Source organism: Haplochromis burtoni, unplaced genomic scaffold (genome assembly GCF_018398535.1).
Source record: "Haplochromis burtoni strain Fernald_Lab_line unplaced genomic scaffold, NCSU_Asbu1 Contig_106, whole genome shotgun sequence".
Lineage (NCBI taxonomy): Eukaryota > Metazoa > Chordata > Actinopteri > Cichliformes > Cichlidae > Haplochromis > Haplochromis burtoni.
In genome coordinates, this window is record NW_024582467.1 from 1790732 (window position 1) to 1806410 (window position 15679).

At 41.8% G+C, this 15679-nt stretch overlaps 1 protein-coding gene across 4 annotated transcripts in view; it reads left to right on the plus strand.

The window, feature by feature from the left end:
• Positions 1 to 15679, plus strand: part of itsn1 (intersectin 1 (SH3 domain protein)) — a 50197-nt gene that overhangs the window by 8966 nt on the left and 25552 nt on the right. For 2 of the 4 annotated variants that reach the window (XM_005944246.2, XM_014340709.2), the window contains exons 2-18: positions 4039 to 4098; positions 5838 to 5930; positions 7551 to 7614; positions 7795 to 7955; positions 8409 to 8594; positions 8840 to 8903; positions 9085 to 9185; positions 9291 to 9354; positions 9445 to 9582; positions 10394 to 10488; positions 10873 to 11012; positions 11241 to 11363; positions 11668 to 11817; positions 12914 to 13054; positions 13178 to 13265; positions 13815 to 13954; positions 15500 to 15583. In XM_005944246.2, the coding sequence (XP_005944308.1) occupies positions 4071 to 4098; positions 5838 to 5930; positions 7551 to 7614; positions 7795 to 7955; positions 8409 to 8594; positions 8840 to 8903; positions 9085 to 9185; positions 9291 to 9354; positions 9445 to 9582; positions 10394 to 10488; positions 10873 to 11012; positions 11241 to 11363; positions 11668 to 11817; positions 12914 to 13054; positions 13178 to 13265; positions 13815 to 13954; positions 15500 to 15583 (1860 nt within the window). In that variant the 5' untranslated portion in view covers positions 4039 to 4070. The remainder of the gene's footprint in view (positions 1 to 4038; positions 4099 to 5837; positions 5931 to 7550; positions 7615 to 7794; positions 7956 to 8408; positions 8595 to 8839; positions 8904 to 9084; positions 9186 to 9290; positions 9355 to 9444; positions 9583 to 10393; positions 10489 to 10872; positions 11013 to 11240; positions 11364 to 11667; positions 11818 to 12913; positions 13055 to 13177; positions 13266 to 13814; positions 13955 to 15499; positions 15584 to 15679) is intronic. The other 2 variants (XM_014340710.2, XM_014340711.2) reach the window with 1 other exon arrangement.

A 15679-nucleotide genomic window follows, 5' to 3' on the forward strand; every position in this document is an offset into this window, starting at 1 on the left:
ACAGAGGGGCTTAAACAGTCATCTGCCACAAGCCATGATAACAGACTCCAGTTACATCCCAGTGCTCTAATTATGGAGACTAATCCCACAATTACAGTGTATATATACGGGGTAAACAGAGCATTAAACCCTTAACTGCAAATGATAAATATGACAAAAGATTCGATGCAACAAAGGGCTTCAAATTAATTTCTGTTCAGTACTTGCTATTGTTTCAGAAAGATTTGTGCCTGTTTTTGTCGTACAGTTCTGCAAAGGCAAGGTCACACTCAGGCTGTGCGTGCTGATGAATAAAGTAAGCTGGGGGATCTGGCCTAAAGATCATATCAGGAGCCTTTGCCGTTGAATATGTGTCTCCTGATGCATTTATTTGAATTTGATGTCATCTCCATATGTTTGCCTTAACATCCTGCAGCTTTAGCTCAGGACTGAAGGCATAAATATCTTTATCCTGATATGATCGTTTATTTTATTCTGAAAGGTCAGACTGGTGATGGACTTTGGCTTTTCACTGGGAGCTGTTCTTTGATCTATAGTTATCTTTGGCATTCGATATTTCTCTTTTAGCATCTTACCCACGACATGACAGAGTTGAGGTTTGGCAGGAAAATGCCCAAAATTGTTTTAAAAAATGTGTTTAAATTTGCAATGAAATAATGAATCACTCCGACCTTTAATAAAAACGTGCTGCGTGTGGTGTCTTAAAAATATTTCTACATCTGGACAAGTTGTTTGAATCATAAAAACCGAAACCAGATTTGTTCTGTGCATGTGCAAATATCTACATGTACATAGAGGGAACGCTTGCCGACAATCAGCTGATTGAAATGTCTTACAGTATGTCAGAGGTGTTCACATGTGACTGTTCTGATATTTCAGGTGTGCCCAGCGAGTGCTTTTGTTCATTCCCTATGCTGTTATCAGTTTATTAAATTACAATGCAATAAAGATAAATAAGAATAAAAAATAAGGCACACCTCTAAGATGCCTACTGAGTCGAGTGATAGCTGTCCTTAATCTGTCACAACTATTCAAGCTTCTTCTAAGTTCATGATGAGTACGAATGTTTGGACAGCGCTATTATTATTTTTTTCCTCCAGTGTCACGATGGGTGTGATCCTCTTGTTCTTACTTGGGTTTTGTGTATAACTGGTTCTTGTACACAAACGTCAGTTTGTTTCACAAGCAGCTTAATCTGTGGTGAGGACTTTATGCAACTTGACTTTTCATTCACTAGATTTTGAGATGCTGGAAGGTAAAAATAATTCAGCAGTTTATAAGCCCCACACTTTCTGCTCCTGTTTTCATTTGTAAATGGCACCATCTGTTGAGCATCACCTCCAAACTGTTGTGTTTTGCTATCATTTTTCTGTAGATGACTAGAAGTTTAATCACTTCTCCCTGTGTGTTGTTTAAACTAGGCAAAAATGTTTGCAGGTGCTCAGCTGCTTCAATATTCTTTCGTGTAATGTCGAGCCACATGTGTGTGCGTGCATGCGTGTGCGTGTGTGTGTGGGGTGGGCTTTGTTCCTCTGACCTACTTAAGTCGGTTACTTTGTCCTCCCACTCTGATGAGAGTGGGGCACACACACTCCACAGCAAGCCCTTCAATCGGCCAAGGACAGATTCATACTGAAGGGTTTAGCAGTCTTATTGATACAGCAATATCAGAGCGATTTTGGAAAACCATCTTTGTATTGAGTTTTATGATTTGTTTGAGCACTGTAGACTAAATTCCATCTGTCCTTATGCTGTTTTGAAATCTGATGAGTCGTCATCTGAGAACTTAATGTAATAAACTCTAGCTATCATGCGTGGCACGATTCCTGTGGGACTAAATGGAAAAATTGCATTTTTGATTTGGACTCTCAAACAGAATTTGGCCTCACTGTTTGGTAATTTCTTGTGTGTGTGAAGCTTGGGCACACTAAAAGGGTCAACAACCCACACATACATATACTCATCCACCCGTCCTAAGTCCTTGTCTGTTGCAATGTATGTCACATTGTTATTGTGGGCTGTCTGCTAGCTGTGATACAGGGGGTGGGAGGCAGGTCTGGATCTGATTATCATGCCTTTGCTAATGCAGACACATGAGCTGTTGTTGTTGTAAGAGATGAGAGTGCTGGAGGAAATATAAGTTACATTTATTTTTCTAACTTTTCTGTCTGTGTTGTCTGTAAGAAATACTGACTTTAAAATATTTATTTAGATTTGACGCTAACATTGCTTTTATGAAGTTACAGTTGTAGCTCACTGGCTCTCAAGTGTCTTGGTTCTATAATAAAACCAACAAGGAACCATTAACTACTAATGCGAGCTGTGTAGACTATTCAGAAATAGCACCTTGGCTAATGCACAATTTATAGTATGTGGGTATCTTTTTGCATTGGTTTCTGAATTTGCAGAGAGAGCGATTATGGGACTGTAACCAGAATGTGTAAGTTGTCCGATTACCACAAAACCAAACCCGTCTGCTTGCCTGCAAGATGGACTAGAACTAGCTAGTTACAGCGACTGAACTTTCAAAATAAAGGCCTTTTCACACCAGGCGTGTAAAATCTGTGCAAATATTTCTGTCATTAAAAAATATTTCTCCGACCTCCCATTTTTAATGGAGCCGTTTACACTGACTGCGTAATTTCACTGGATAAATTTGCAGCATTTGAACCAAGCTCGATATTTCGTGTCATTTTTACAGTGCATAATGAGAGTGAAGGGATTTTCCATTAGTAAATCAATCATGTCATCATATTAGACGGATGGAGAAATTAACTGAAATCACAGAATATACCTGAGCAACTGTCACTGGCCAATATGAGTCAAGTGTTATCTGTGGGAAACATGCTTGGGTGAAATCCTCTAAAAGCCAAAAGTCTGTACTCTGCCATGTGCAGGGTGCTGATTGGTAGAAAGGTCAGCTTGAACACAAGAGGATAAAGTCCAGGAAAAAGCAAGGAAAACATTTAATATTCAGAAAGCGTTGATGAGAAGCACAGACAGTGGCTTCAGTTGAGAGTTTTCTTATTAACTTGTTTCGCTTCACTACAAAGACGTTCTTTGTCTATTATGACTTCTGTCTTCTTGTTTATCAGAGGCAGAATAAAGGATCAACACTGTGAACATGAGTGGCCAACGTTACTGTTTTAACTCCTTGTGACGATACACAGCTGTAACATGTGGGTGTGAGTCTGCAACGTACCTACCAAGACACTACCATGGATGGTATTTTTATGTGTGGGTCATTGCTCAGTGTTATTGTGTAGTCAGATCTGGACTATCACCAAAGTCTGGCGCCCCACTCTGCTCTAACATTAACTCCAGCAACTCCACTAAACAACCTCCAGACGCCTTTTACATCTAAGACATTAGAAGCAGAGGAGCTCTGGAGGATAGCTGTAGATTAGTCTTATAAAACCAATGGATCTCTTCTATGTTTTTTGAAGGTGAACTAGGTTTTAATTGCATGCATTATGTTCTAAAAACTGTTCTTGTTAAAATGCGCGGAAGCCCTGCTGAAGCAAAGTGGTCCTGAAAACAAGTGACTGCGCTCAGGCTCAGCCTGCTCTGCATGAAGAGAAGTTTGCTGCCCTGTTGACATGCACAAGCATAGCTAATGTGCTCTGACTGGATGCAGTCTGAACAGATGACAACTGGAGATTTTTTTTTTTTTTAAACATAACATTTGAAAACATCCAGATAAATTTCTTTAAAAGTTAGTAAGTGTAAGCGTGTAAGGATCACTGGGATGGAGACCCAAAAGAAAGACAGCAGAGAGGAAAATGAGCTTCAGACTGGACTGGAAAATTGCTTCCCCCTCACTGAGTTTGTCCACTGTGTCAGCACCTTTGGCTGTTGACCAGACATTGTTTTGTCCTTTAAACATCTTGCTGGGTTGCTGACCTCGCAAACAGAGGCTGGCTCCTTCACAATTAAAGCATTTTTCTGGTTCACTAGAGAAATAGTGTTGAGGTGAACAGGTTTTGTTGGTTCGATCAGATAAAACTTTCATCTGTTTTTCTTAATGTGTTGTTTCAGGTGTTGTGTAGCTGCAGAAGACTGAGCGAACCATGGCACAGTTCCCAACCACGTTCACAGGTCAGTATTTACATGTGGCTGACTTAACAGAGAGCTATAGTGAACGTTTTCTCTCAGTCAAGCTAAATGACAACATCAAGAGTTCATCAGACGAACCACATCTTTGAAGTAGAATAAAGTCTCTCACATGACGCCCTCTAAATAGTGTGTTAGCCGTACAGCAAAGCTGATATTGTTGCTACTTTGGATACTTACATTGTTCTTATATTTTCAGATATATTTGTTTTTGCCCATTTTATGCCAAGTAGTAAAACAATTAATTTTACTTTTCTGGTAATATAGTTTTGGGGAGCACTGTAGCTGAGTGGCTATGAGTGGATGTAGCTCCTGTCAAAGAAAACAACAACCAAGTTGTTCTAAAATTGTAGCCAAAGAGACAGATCTCCCATCACAACAACTAAGAGATGGAGGCAAAGGCAGACGAAGTCGAATAGTTAAAAAGCACACAGACTGAGATTTGTCAGACCATAGACTGTGAGCTGTCACCCAAAACACATTACACTGAATGAGGACCAGCATTGCTTGCGTTTTGTCATCAGGGGAACATGCTGGAAATAAATCTCTGCAGCTAGAAGCATTTGAGGTTGAATGAATGTTTGTACAGTTTTTTCTTTAATAAAAATAGAAGAGAATTAAAAACACATTGCCAGCAGGATAATTGTTGTGTTTCTGTTGAAATGTTGTGGCAGAAGCTTCCAGCACAAAAGACAGCCGACACGTATAATTTTTATCAACAGTTACCGAGAAATGACTTTCAGTCCGCAGTGATTTGTCTTTCATTTTCCAATGAACTAGAATGACTCACTAAACATTTAACTCCATTCTCTTCCAAGTAAATGGAAGTAAGACAAATGGTAGAAAGGTTGTGCGATTTACAGAAAATATGGATTTATGCAAGAAAAGATGGATATTGTGTAGTTTAAATTCCTGTTCTTGTATTTTAAATGTATAGTATTAAAAAAAGGGCATACACACCATATATATGTAGTGTGCAAATACATGAGATATTCTTTTTTTCATCGTGTGGTGTCTTTTATAGTTATAACAAAACTTTTGCACCCTGTTCCTTCTTTTATCTTCTTTCTTAATTTCCTTGAATTATTACTTTGTCCCTTGTGGGGCTCTCTTTGGGATTTTGGTGGGTTTGCTGCACTGTGTAACGTTCTTCAGCAGTAGAAACATGAATGCCATCAGCAGCGGTCACTTTACTTTAGTCAGCTGTGAAGTGTTCAGAAAAGCTGTGGCTGCACAATGGCAGAAACTGAAAGGCTGTAAAGAGAAGAGAGCCACCAAAACTGCAAAGTTACCGCCTGTCACTGTAACTGTGCTGGAACTGGATTATCTTATCTTTGTTAAATAATTTTCTGTATCACAGTTAACACCAGCACGTTGTATCACAACATGTCTTTATAGCTGAGGATAGAGCATGAGGGCTGGTGAAGCAGAAATGGCTTTTTAAGTAGTAAACTCAGTGATGAGAGAAGCTCACATTATTTCTGTCAACTGCTGATGAATTGGTTGCATTCGCATGTTAATTACGCACTCAGTTCCTCATCCATTCATCTCTGAGCTGGCACTCTGTCCAACCCTTATAGGAGCTATATAACAGGAAGTGAGACTCATGACTAATGCATTCCTCTCAAGCCTCCCTTTTCTTCCTGTCTGTATCTGACTTGGGCTCGACCTCTGTGGTTGTAACTGGCTCTGTGTGTGTTTGTTGTTTCTTATGGATGCGTTAGGTCCAGATGTGTTTCTGATCTCTGTGGACGAGGGAGCCAAACATGACCAGCAGTTTCACAGCCTCTCTCCGACTGCTGGGGGTTTCATCACAGGTAACACTCTCTCGCTCTCACACAAACATGGGTAAGGGGTGATAGGGGCATGCACAATGCCAGTGTCACGTGTTTTATTATTGGCTCTGTGGGGAACTTGCTGTCCAGGTGTCAAATGTCCTAAGTGCTCGATGTGCGTTGTGGGAAATGTGGTTGGATCAAAGAAAACTGGACTTCATTAGGAGAAAATCATCACAGCCACTAGAGCCATGACTGCAATTTAATAGTAAATTCATCCAGTTCAAAATCTCAATGTGCCTCACAAGTACAGCTGTTCAGATATTTGCTTAAATGCTGTTATTCGAAGAATAAAGACAAACTTTAACTGTAATTTAACACATAATGAGGCAAAGCTTCATTCAGGCTTCAGACTGCTTTAAACGGTCACTCTCAGGCAGCTGTTTCTCCTTTCTCTGTGTGAGTCAGTGAGAGTGGATATCTTTGACCGAAAGAGCTCCACCCCACGTGCTCTTCCCACGCTGTTTGTGACGGGCAGCAAATCGGAAGACAGTTGACTCACAGGCAGTTGATGTTGCACTTAAGAACAGGTAGCATGTGCCAAAAGCAACTTCACAACTGTTGCTTTGGTCAGACTGGACGCACAAGTTTTTCAAGCGGGTCGGTCTCTGTGTGCACTTTAATGATGTAAGAGTGCAGGCGCACAGACTTTAAGCGCCTTGAGGCGACTTTTGTTGTGATTTGGCGCTATATAAATAAAATTGAATTGAATTGACTCCCGTGATGAGGCAGACGGAGATTGTTGCAACCAAAGAAATAAAACTGTTTCCTGTTTCAATGACTTCTGCTTCTCTTCCAGTGCTGATGCGATGATTTCTTTTTCCTGAGTCAGGCATGAGAAAAAACGGTCACATGGCTGAGTTGCTGTCACAGTTTTCGGGAACAGTGATCAAAGTGCCAGGCTTACCCGAAACATTAAAGGGAGAAGGAAAAGAGCTTGTTTCAGACAGAGGATGAGCTGAGGAGATGAAGAATCAAGGGGCAGACTCACTGTTGTTTGACTATTACACATTGTGTTGCTTCTTAATTAACATGTTAATTAACATGCTAAGGAAACACTGCCTACAAAACCTGTTACTGTTTATCTAGAGCTTCTAATCTATTTGTTTTTGTAATCAAGTAACGTCAGGAGGCAGTTTCTCACCTCCTGGAGTTGGACCATTGTTGTCTGCAGGACCCTTGATCTAACCCTTTGGCATTGTTTAGCATCTACATGTCAATCACACCCCGCTGATCACTGCCCTGCTTCTGCTTGTGTACCTGCACAAGAGCCATAGCTCACCAATGATTGGCTTATCTCCCAGACCCTATCCCAGGGTTGGAAACCGGGAATTTGAGTCCCAGTTTAAGAGAAAAAGAAAACCAAAAAAACCAACAACGTTTTGGACTGTGAGTCATGTAAAGCTGCTTTAGTTCAAGAATGAAAAGTTGGAAGCCATTTCATATCATAGATTATGTTTTACTGATTCAGAGAAACTTCAATAAGGTTTGACTATCTGCATTTTATGATTTAGTTGACATTGTAATAAAGGTTAGAGGTCGTTTACATTTAGATTCTCTGGGCTCTGTGGTGATCTCACACTCTGTCTGTCTGTCTGTCAGGTGACCAGGCCAGGAACTTCTTTCTCCAATCAGGGCTTCCCCCGCCCGTCCTCGCCCAAATATGGTGAGTCACATAGCCAGGAATTAGTCAGCTCATTTATTACTCTCCTTTAAAAGTAGCATTTCAAAGAAGTTGCAGACTATTGTCTAAGATTTTTTTTTTTGCACCAGTGGTTTTTAATCCATGTCAGATTTTACCCCTCGTTAATGTTTTAAAGTACTCATGCTCTGTGTGAATCTGCAGGGCTCTGGCTGACATGAACAGCGATGGCCGAATGGATATCCACGAGTTCTCAATCGCAATGAAGCTCATCAAGCTGAAACTACAGGGTCACCCTCTGCCTCCATCGCTTCCTCCCAGTATGAAACAACCCCCGCTACCTTTACCCCCACAGACTGGTTTTGGTAAGGCTGACACTTGAACTAATTCCATGAAAAATAAGTGAGCACCTTCCCGTTTTTCTGAGAATCAGCAATACCTGTTACTGTATTTATTCAATTTATAAAGAAACTAAATGAATCTCTTCTACAAGATGAGCCGATTGAAAATGAGACCTTTCATTTGATATAAACCTGTTTTGATCAGCCACAAATTTATCTCCTGGACCTTTGATGTTACGAGGGCTCAGAAGTGTCAAGGAAAAATCAGTTGGATCAGATCGTTGGAGTCAGGAGAGTTCATGGGGCATCTTCATTTCTTAAAAATACTGCAGATAATTTATAATAAATAATTGTCTTTTAAATGAACTCATATATAGTGATAATGGTCCTGCCTCCTTCACTGTGTGTACAGACAGCACGTGTTGTGTGCACACCAGCGCCTGATCATCTTGTCTTCTCGCTCTGTTTTTAACTCAGGCATGCCTCCCATGGCACCCATCGCTACTCCTCTGCCCGGCGTGCCCCCGCTCCCCTTGCCTCCTCTTCCCGTCGGGGTTTCGCCCCCACTCGTCTCGTCTGCGCCGCCACCCCTCCCACAGCCCATTGCCAACGGAGCTCCTCCCACGGGCATAATACAGCCCATCTCAGGCTTCTCCCACCCAGGTAACAGTGGAGAGCATTGTCGTCACATCTTTGTGATGCGTTCCATCGCTAAGCTTGTATTTACACATAACAAGCTTAATGTATTTACATTTCAGACATTCACATGCTCTCTTATCTCTGCATGAATGCTTTTCTAAGACACGGGTCACTATTTTGTTTTTAAGTTAGAGGCTTCTTAGTAAAATTACACAACAACACATGCAGTTCACCAAGTCCTAAAATGCACTCCTCTCTGTCGCTCTCAGCTCCCTCTTCGTTTAATCGGGCCAGTACCAAGCTGCAGAAGGGCTCGTCCTTTGATGCTGCTGGGTAGGTCAAGCAATCCAAATGTTTGCACCATTCTGAACTTGGTGAATTTAGCTGTTACGTTCATGTAAAAGTCTGCTGTGCACTTCAACCTATAGCCCTTCGTAGCATGTAGTTTTTTCTTTAATTATAAAATCTCATTGGTTTCTCATTCTTGCTTTTTATTCTGTTGTCCTCCTACCAGTGCTCAGCCCCCTGCTGACTGGGCAGTTCCTCAGTCCTCCAGGCTGAAGTACAGACAGCTTTTTAACTCCCATGACAAGATGATGAGTGGACACCTCACTGGTACTCACACACACTCACATGCTGTTGATTATCATCATGTTTCTGTTATGTTTGCATGTAAATGTGTGTGTCTTTCTCTACATTTGATGTACGTCTGTGTTTCAGGTCCCCAGGCTCGCACAATCCTGATGCAGTCCAGTCTTCCTCAGACCCAGCTTGCCACGATATGGTGAGTACACTTGAATTTAACCCTCCATATCAGAACAGAAAACAGCAGTCCTTTAAATCTGACTTTTTCCTTTCATGTTTTTCCCCTCAGGAGTCTTTCAGATATTGACCAGGATGGAAAACTGACAGCTGAGGAGTTTATCTTGGCTATGCACCTCATAGATATGGCTATGTCAGGGTTACCGCTGCCCCCTGTGTTACCTCCAGAATACCTCCCACCATCATTCAGGTAAATGCTGAACTAAACACGAGGATGTTACTGACAATGTGCTGGTCACTTAAACAAGAACCAAAAAATCAACCTCCAAACAAAAAAAGAAAAAAGAAGCTAGAACTGAGCACAGAGGTTACATGTGGTCATTAGGAGTGCAACGATACACAAAAATCACGGTTCGGTTCGATACTTTGGTGTCACGGTTCGATATTTTTTCGATACAAATGTTCATGCCTTTTTAATTTGTCATTTATTAAAATTATAAATATATATTTTAACTCAAAAGTACAGTTTTTAAATCTGATTGAGGAATCACTCATCTTTGGAAAAGAGAGTTTATTACAGAGAAATGGCTCTTTCCAAAATAAAAGCTATACTATACGCTTCTTCTGGGCTATATTCTCAGCAGCATATTAAACATATCAGGTCCCCATAAGGAGAATCATGTGCTAACGGCTGTCTAAATGACTCGGTAATGTTTGTAGCATGTGTGCTTGTTGTTTTTGTCTGCTTTCACTTGTCTTTGCACTAGGATGATGTCAGCGTAAATGTGCAGTCATATTCGTTGTGTTCCCACTAGTGCTGTCAGCGTTAATCTGAAATGACGTTAACGCCACAACACGGCAAATCTCCGTTAACGAGCTACCGCGGATTTGCCCCTCGATCTTTAATAGTTCTTTTCCTTCAGTGCCCCTACAGCTGACCACTTGTTACATGCTAAATGCAAAGATGCAATACTCGATTATTGTTTTGTGCGGCATTGCTTATTTTAAATGATAAAGGTTGAAAGATCTGATCGGTCGTTGTTTGTCCCTGTGTGTGAAAGGCGTGTGCGCAGCGACAGCGTTCAGTCGGACCAGAAAAGCGTCCAGGAGGAGATGGAGGAGGAGACGGAGACCAGCCAAGATAAGAAATTACCAGGTGATTCGTCCTAACGAGCGAGTACACGCTGTTTTATTACTGGTCAAAGTGGAATTAGATTCACCCTGAGCTGCTACTGACGTTTAGACATCATTGACTTATTTTGGCTTCTGCAACCTTCAGTAATTTTGTAATAAACTAATATTATGCAGCATCTGTGTTTAAATTCAAAAGCATTTACATAAACATCCCTGTGTTTTTCTTTTTGACCTTTTTGTGGCCACAGTGTTCATTATGCTGACAGAACCTAACCGTGCTTGTGTAGTCGGCTCTGTTTTCAAGCTTCTTCCTCTCATCTAAAATGGTTCTAGCAGTTTCAATTAAATAATTTACAAACCATCTATCATAGCCCACTTCATAAACGTCCTCTTTGTCTCCCTGCAGTGACATTTGAGGATAAGAAGAGGGAAAACTTTGAGCGAGGGAATCTGGAGTTGGAGAAAAGACGTCAGGCCCTGCAGGAGCAACAGAGGAAAGAGCAGGAGAGGCTGGCTGCCCTGGAGAGGGAGGAGCAGGAGAGAAAGGTTTGCTCTTTTCACTGTGCACTGCACATTTGATTTGCTCATGCTTTAAGGCTTCTTCATGAGGCCGTAAAATAAACAGTGCTTTCAAAGTTCTGGCTATCTCCTGCGTCAGTAAATTATTTAATTCAACTCTTGAAACTTGGAGGATACGGAAACGCATCGGGGTGACGTGTGACAAATACCGGCTTGTTTGTTCTGCCAGCTCATTTCTCTACGTTTGTGCTTCAGGAGCGTGAGCGTCTGGAGCACGAGAGGAGACGGCAACAGGAACTAGAAAAACAGCTGGAGAAGCAGAGAGAGCTGGAGAGGCAGAGAGAAGAAGAGAGGCGCAAAGAGATAGAGAGGAGAGAGGTATGATAGAGAGACAGAGGGAACATCTGCATTTTAATTAAAGAGCCAAAGCTGGGCTGAAGCATAACTGCTGCAAACTTGTAATTAGTGCTGCAGACAAGCGCACACCAACCCCCCCCTTTAAATCACTCACAGCAAAGAGCCTGATTCACACCGCTGCACCAGATAACTAGTCATGTGTAATCAAGTGTATGATGTACTATATGTATATAATGTTTAACCTCCAGTCTTTTGTGTTGTTGTGCAGTTTCTTTATAAAGCTGCGTCCTGAGCGTAAACAGAACTTTCTGTGTCTGTGTGGCAGGCCGCTAAGAGAGAGTTAGAGCGCCAGCGTCAGCTGGAGTGGGAGCGTCAGCGGCGGCAGGAGCTTCTGACTCAGAGAAACCGAGAGCAGGAGAGCATAGTTCTGCTCAAAGCCAGGAAGAAGACGCTGGAGTTTGAGCTGGAGGCTCTGGTAATCAAAAATACTCAGTATGTCTGTGAAGGTTCTCAGTCATCCAGGTCATCATAGTCTAAGGAGCTTGGAAAGAAAAGCGTCTGGACTTTAAGTTCCTTGAAGATGTTTCACCTCTCATTCAAGAAGCTTCTTCAGTTCTAAGGTCAAATGGTGGAGAGTCCCAGATTTAAACCCAGTGGGAGTTTCCCCCCAAAGAGGGACAAAGGACCCCCTGATGATCCTCTACCTAATCACATGAGCCAAGGTGTGAAAGCGGGTGTGGGTCACAATCAGCCAGGGTTTCTGGTGAGCTCGTTGTGAAACCTGGCCCCACCCTATCATGTGATTTCCTGAGGTCAGATGGCCCAGGGTGTGAGTGGGTGTTAAGGCGTCTGGGAAGGGAACTCAAAACTGGATTATAGATGGCAGACAGTTGGTGCCACCGCCTCTGTTCATAGAAGCATCTATGTCCACTGTGAACGACCATCTTTGAACAGAGGCGGTGGCTTACGACACCAACTGTCTGCCATCTATAGTAAGTAACTGACTCTCAGAATCGTCGTTGCACGAAACCATCAGACTGCTGCTGGTTGATCACTGTCCTGCCTCTTTGTCAGTAGGTGTCAGTAGGTCAGACACAGCTGATAATGTGACAATAGAAAGTTGTGATTCTACTTTTTTCCTTTCAGTGTTCTAATTTGGAAGAAAAAGATGGAAACTTCAGCATTTATGAACTGATGTTTTCATTAAATCAGACTAATCACTGCTAATAAAGCTACAGGATTAAGGTTAAGTGTCATCTCATTCTTCTGTCCTGAGGAGATATTTGGTAAAGTGGAGGCGTGTTTTTCATGAGGCTAAAGGGTCTCTTCTGATGAAGAATCAAACTCAGCAAGTGATGAATAGAAGATGAAAATAAATCTGTGAAAAGTGGCTGAAACGTGGGGTCAAACATGAATCCACACAGATTAGAGCAGCTAATCCAGACCTTTTTTCTTTTTCCACAACAGAAAAAGCTAAATTAAAGATTTTATCTTCCATCAACATGACTCGAGTTTGGATTTCACTGTTTTTAAGTATTAAATGTGATCTATTCTGTCTGTTGTTCCTCCAGAATGACAAGAAGAGCCAGTTGGAGGGTAAACTGAAGGATGTTCGGTTTCGTCTGTCGAATCAGAGGAAAGAGGTGGAGCAGACGAACCAGACCCGAGAGACGCGCATCACTGAAATCACGCTTTTGCAACAGCAGCTGCAGGTGTGCCAAGCAAACAAAACCAGCAGCTAATGAATAAAAGAATACAGTTCTGACTCCACTGACGACCGGCTCATTACTGTGTACGTGTTAACCCTTTCTGCTGGTCTTTCTGGCTGCGTGCAGGACTCCCAGCAGTGGTTGGGGAGGCTCATTCCTGATAAGCAGAGTCTGAACGAGCAGCTGAAACAGGTTCAGCAGAACAGTCTGCACCGTGAGTACCACAGACACTCGGCTCACATGCAAACATTATCATTCGTTCTTGTTGTGGAACAGCTGAAATTTCGTCGCTACGATTTTTAATTTCTTTTTTTCCCCACTTTTTAATTCAGTTTAGTTTCAGTTTCCAGAGGAGATTTTCTTGTTTCAGTTGCGTTTTTATCCCTCAGCCGCAAAAGGCTTATGGAAGTTTGTAGTTTGTGAACGCGATAACGGCGCGATTTTGAAACTGATACCATAGGTGGGTCTACTCGGAGGCTGAGGGGTGGCGCTTTTATCTTCATTTTAGTTAACTCAAATGTTTTTTAGCATCTAGTTTTTAGTTTAAGGTAAATGTTTTAACCTTGGTTGTGATGCCATATTTTGTTTCTGATAAAAACGTTCAAAGTAAATATTTTGTTTCAGATATTACAATTTTTAAAAGGGATTAGGAGTGCGTACGTTTTACCTTGTTAACTGTCTGTTCTGCTAATTACTGCGTAGCTTGGAAACTTTGATTTATTAACTTGCTGCTGTCTCATGCTGTCTGTGTGTGTGTACTTAGGTGATAGTCTTTCGTCCCTGCAGAAGGCTGTCGAGCAGAAAGAGATGAGCAGACAGCAGCTCAGAGAGCAGCTTGATGCTGTGGAGAAAGAGACGAGGGCCAAACTGCTAGAAATAGACGCTTTCAACACTCAGCTGAAGGTAAAGAGACAAATGATCAACAACACTATGCAGGACAGGAAAGCCACAAACATACTGGGCAGGGTTTTTCCTGTGTACGTGTTGGCATCCCCAAAAGAGACAACGTAAAAGACATTTTAACCATTTTTTAATATCATGGTTCACTTATTCTAGCATAAAATATACTAAAATGGATAACAGTTGTGCTCACGCGTGTCATTACCCCACAGGAAAAACCCAGCCAGGAAATGCCAGGTCACAGTATTATGTGGTTTGCCTAATAAATTAAAAGAAGCATAAAAATAACAGATGTGAATCTAATACTATGTTACAATGAGACGTTTGATGCACACTGTGATATTTGTCTTGTTGCGCTCCATTGGTGTTTTCACACAAGTGTGAGGATATTAACGTGCTTTTTCCAATCAATTCACCTTATATATATCTCTGTTAAAACTGCCTATTCTATTTAAATAAACCTAACATTATTAAATCTGTTGATTATAAGAGTAAATAAAATCTAATTTTGGTGCTGAGAAGCATATTTTCTTTCCTTGTAACGTAGATGTGAAGTAGCTGCATGTTTTCTGTCCAGATAAATGCAAACAAAGTAATTTCTAATGCAGTAGCTGTTTTTCTGACTGAATCACGTCCTGTCCATCCCTCATAACCACATCCTCACAGCTTGGTTTGTCACAGTTTCCATGTTTACTGATGTTCTATTTATACCTGACTGCTGCTCAGTTTGTGTTCATGTTGCTGTTGTTTTCAGTGTTAACGCTGATTGGCGTGTTTTTGGAGAGTGTACGCAGGAACACTGAGTCCAGCTGCTTCGCGTAGCTTTCACACAGTTTACTACAGAGAGATGAAGATTTTATTCCTCCGGAATTGGATCACTGCAGTCTGTTTACGTGTCCCAGAGCACCTTTTGTCCCCGTTTCTTATTTATTTCCTCTGGATTTACCCCGGACAGCGAGACAGGTCAGAGAGGGGAGAAACAGTCTGCTTAAACAAGGAGGAGAATGAGAAGAAAGGGAGGATAGCAGAGACTAAACAGACCACAGTAAACTGATTTTCTTGCAGCTAATCTAATAAAGTTGACTCTCAGTTGGATTCAGTGTAAAAACCACGATGCAGTGATTGGGTAAAGCCTAGCAGCATAGGAGCAAACGCATAAGCGGCGTATGTAACCATTTCTCTGCAGAGGAACACGCAGCCGTCTCCGAGTGGTGTTATTCTTTGCAAACAGAGGCAGAGGCCACTGAGACATAATCGATATTTGACTATCCTTCCCTCCACCTTCCTTTCTACGCCACTTCCTCTCCCTGAAATCTTCTCTTGTCACTCTGCTGTGCCTCATCCGGCACAATGCACCTTCTGCCTTTTCTGCTTCTATTGGCTGTCCTCGTCTATATTTTGTTCCCGTTTCTTCCACCTGTATTTCTTGCATTCATTTTCTCCCTGTTTTACTCTTTGTTTATTCCACATAATAAACCCTTCCTTCTATATTTTCTACTCTTTTATTTTATTTCCTATACTGGCCTTTTGCTCCCTTTCCCATGCCAGTCTCTGTGTGAGTTCTATGCCAACCACTGTGCCAGGATAGATGCCCTGCGACGCCAGCTTCAGGAGGAACAGAGAGGGAGACAGGTAGAGCACACTGCCACTGCTGGACTGGGGTGGTACTGCAGCTGGGACATACTCTAATATAAAACAATATCAAATTCTGCAATTAACACTAAGCCA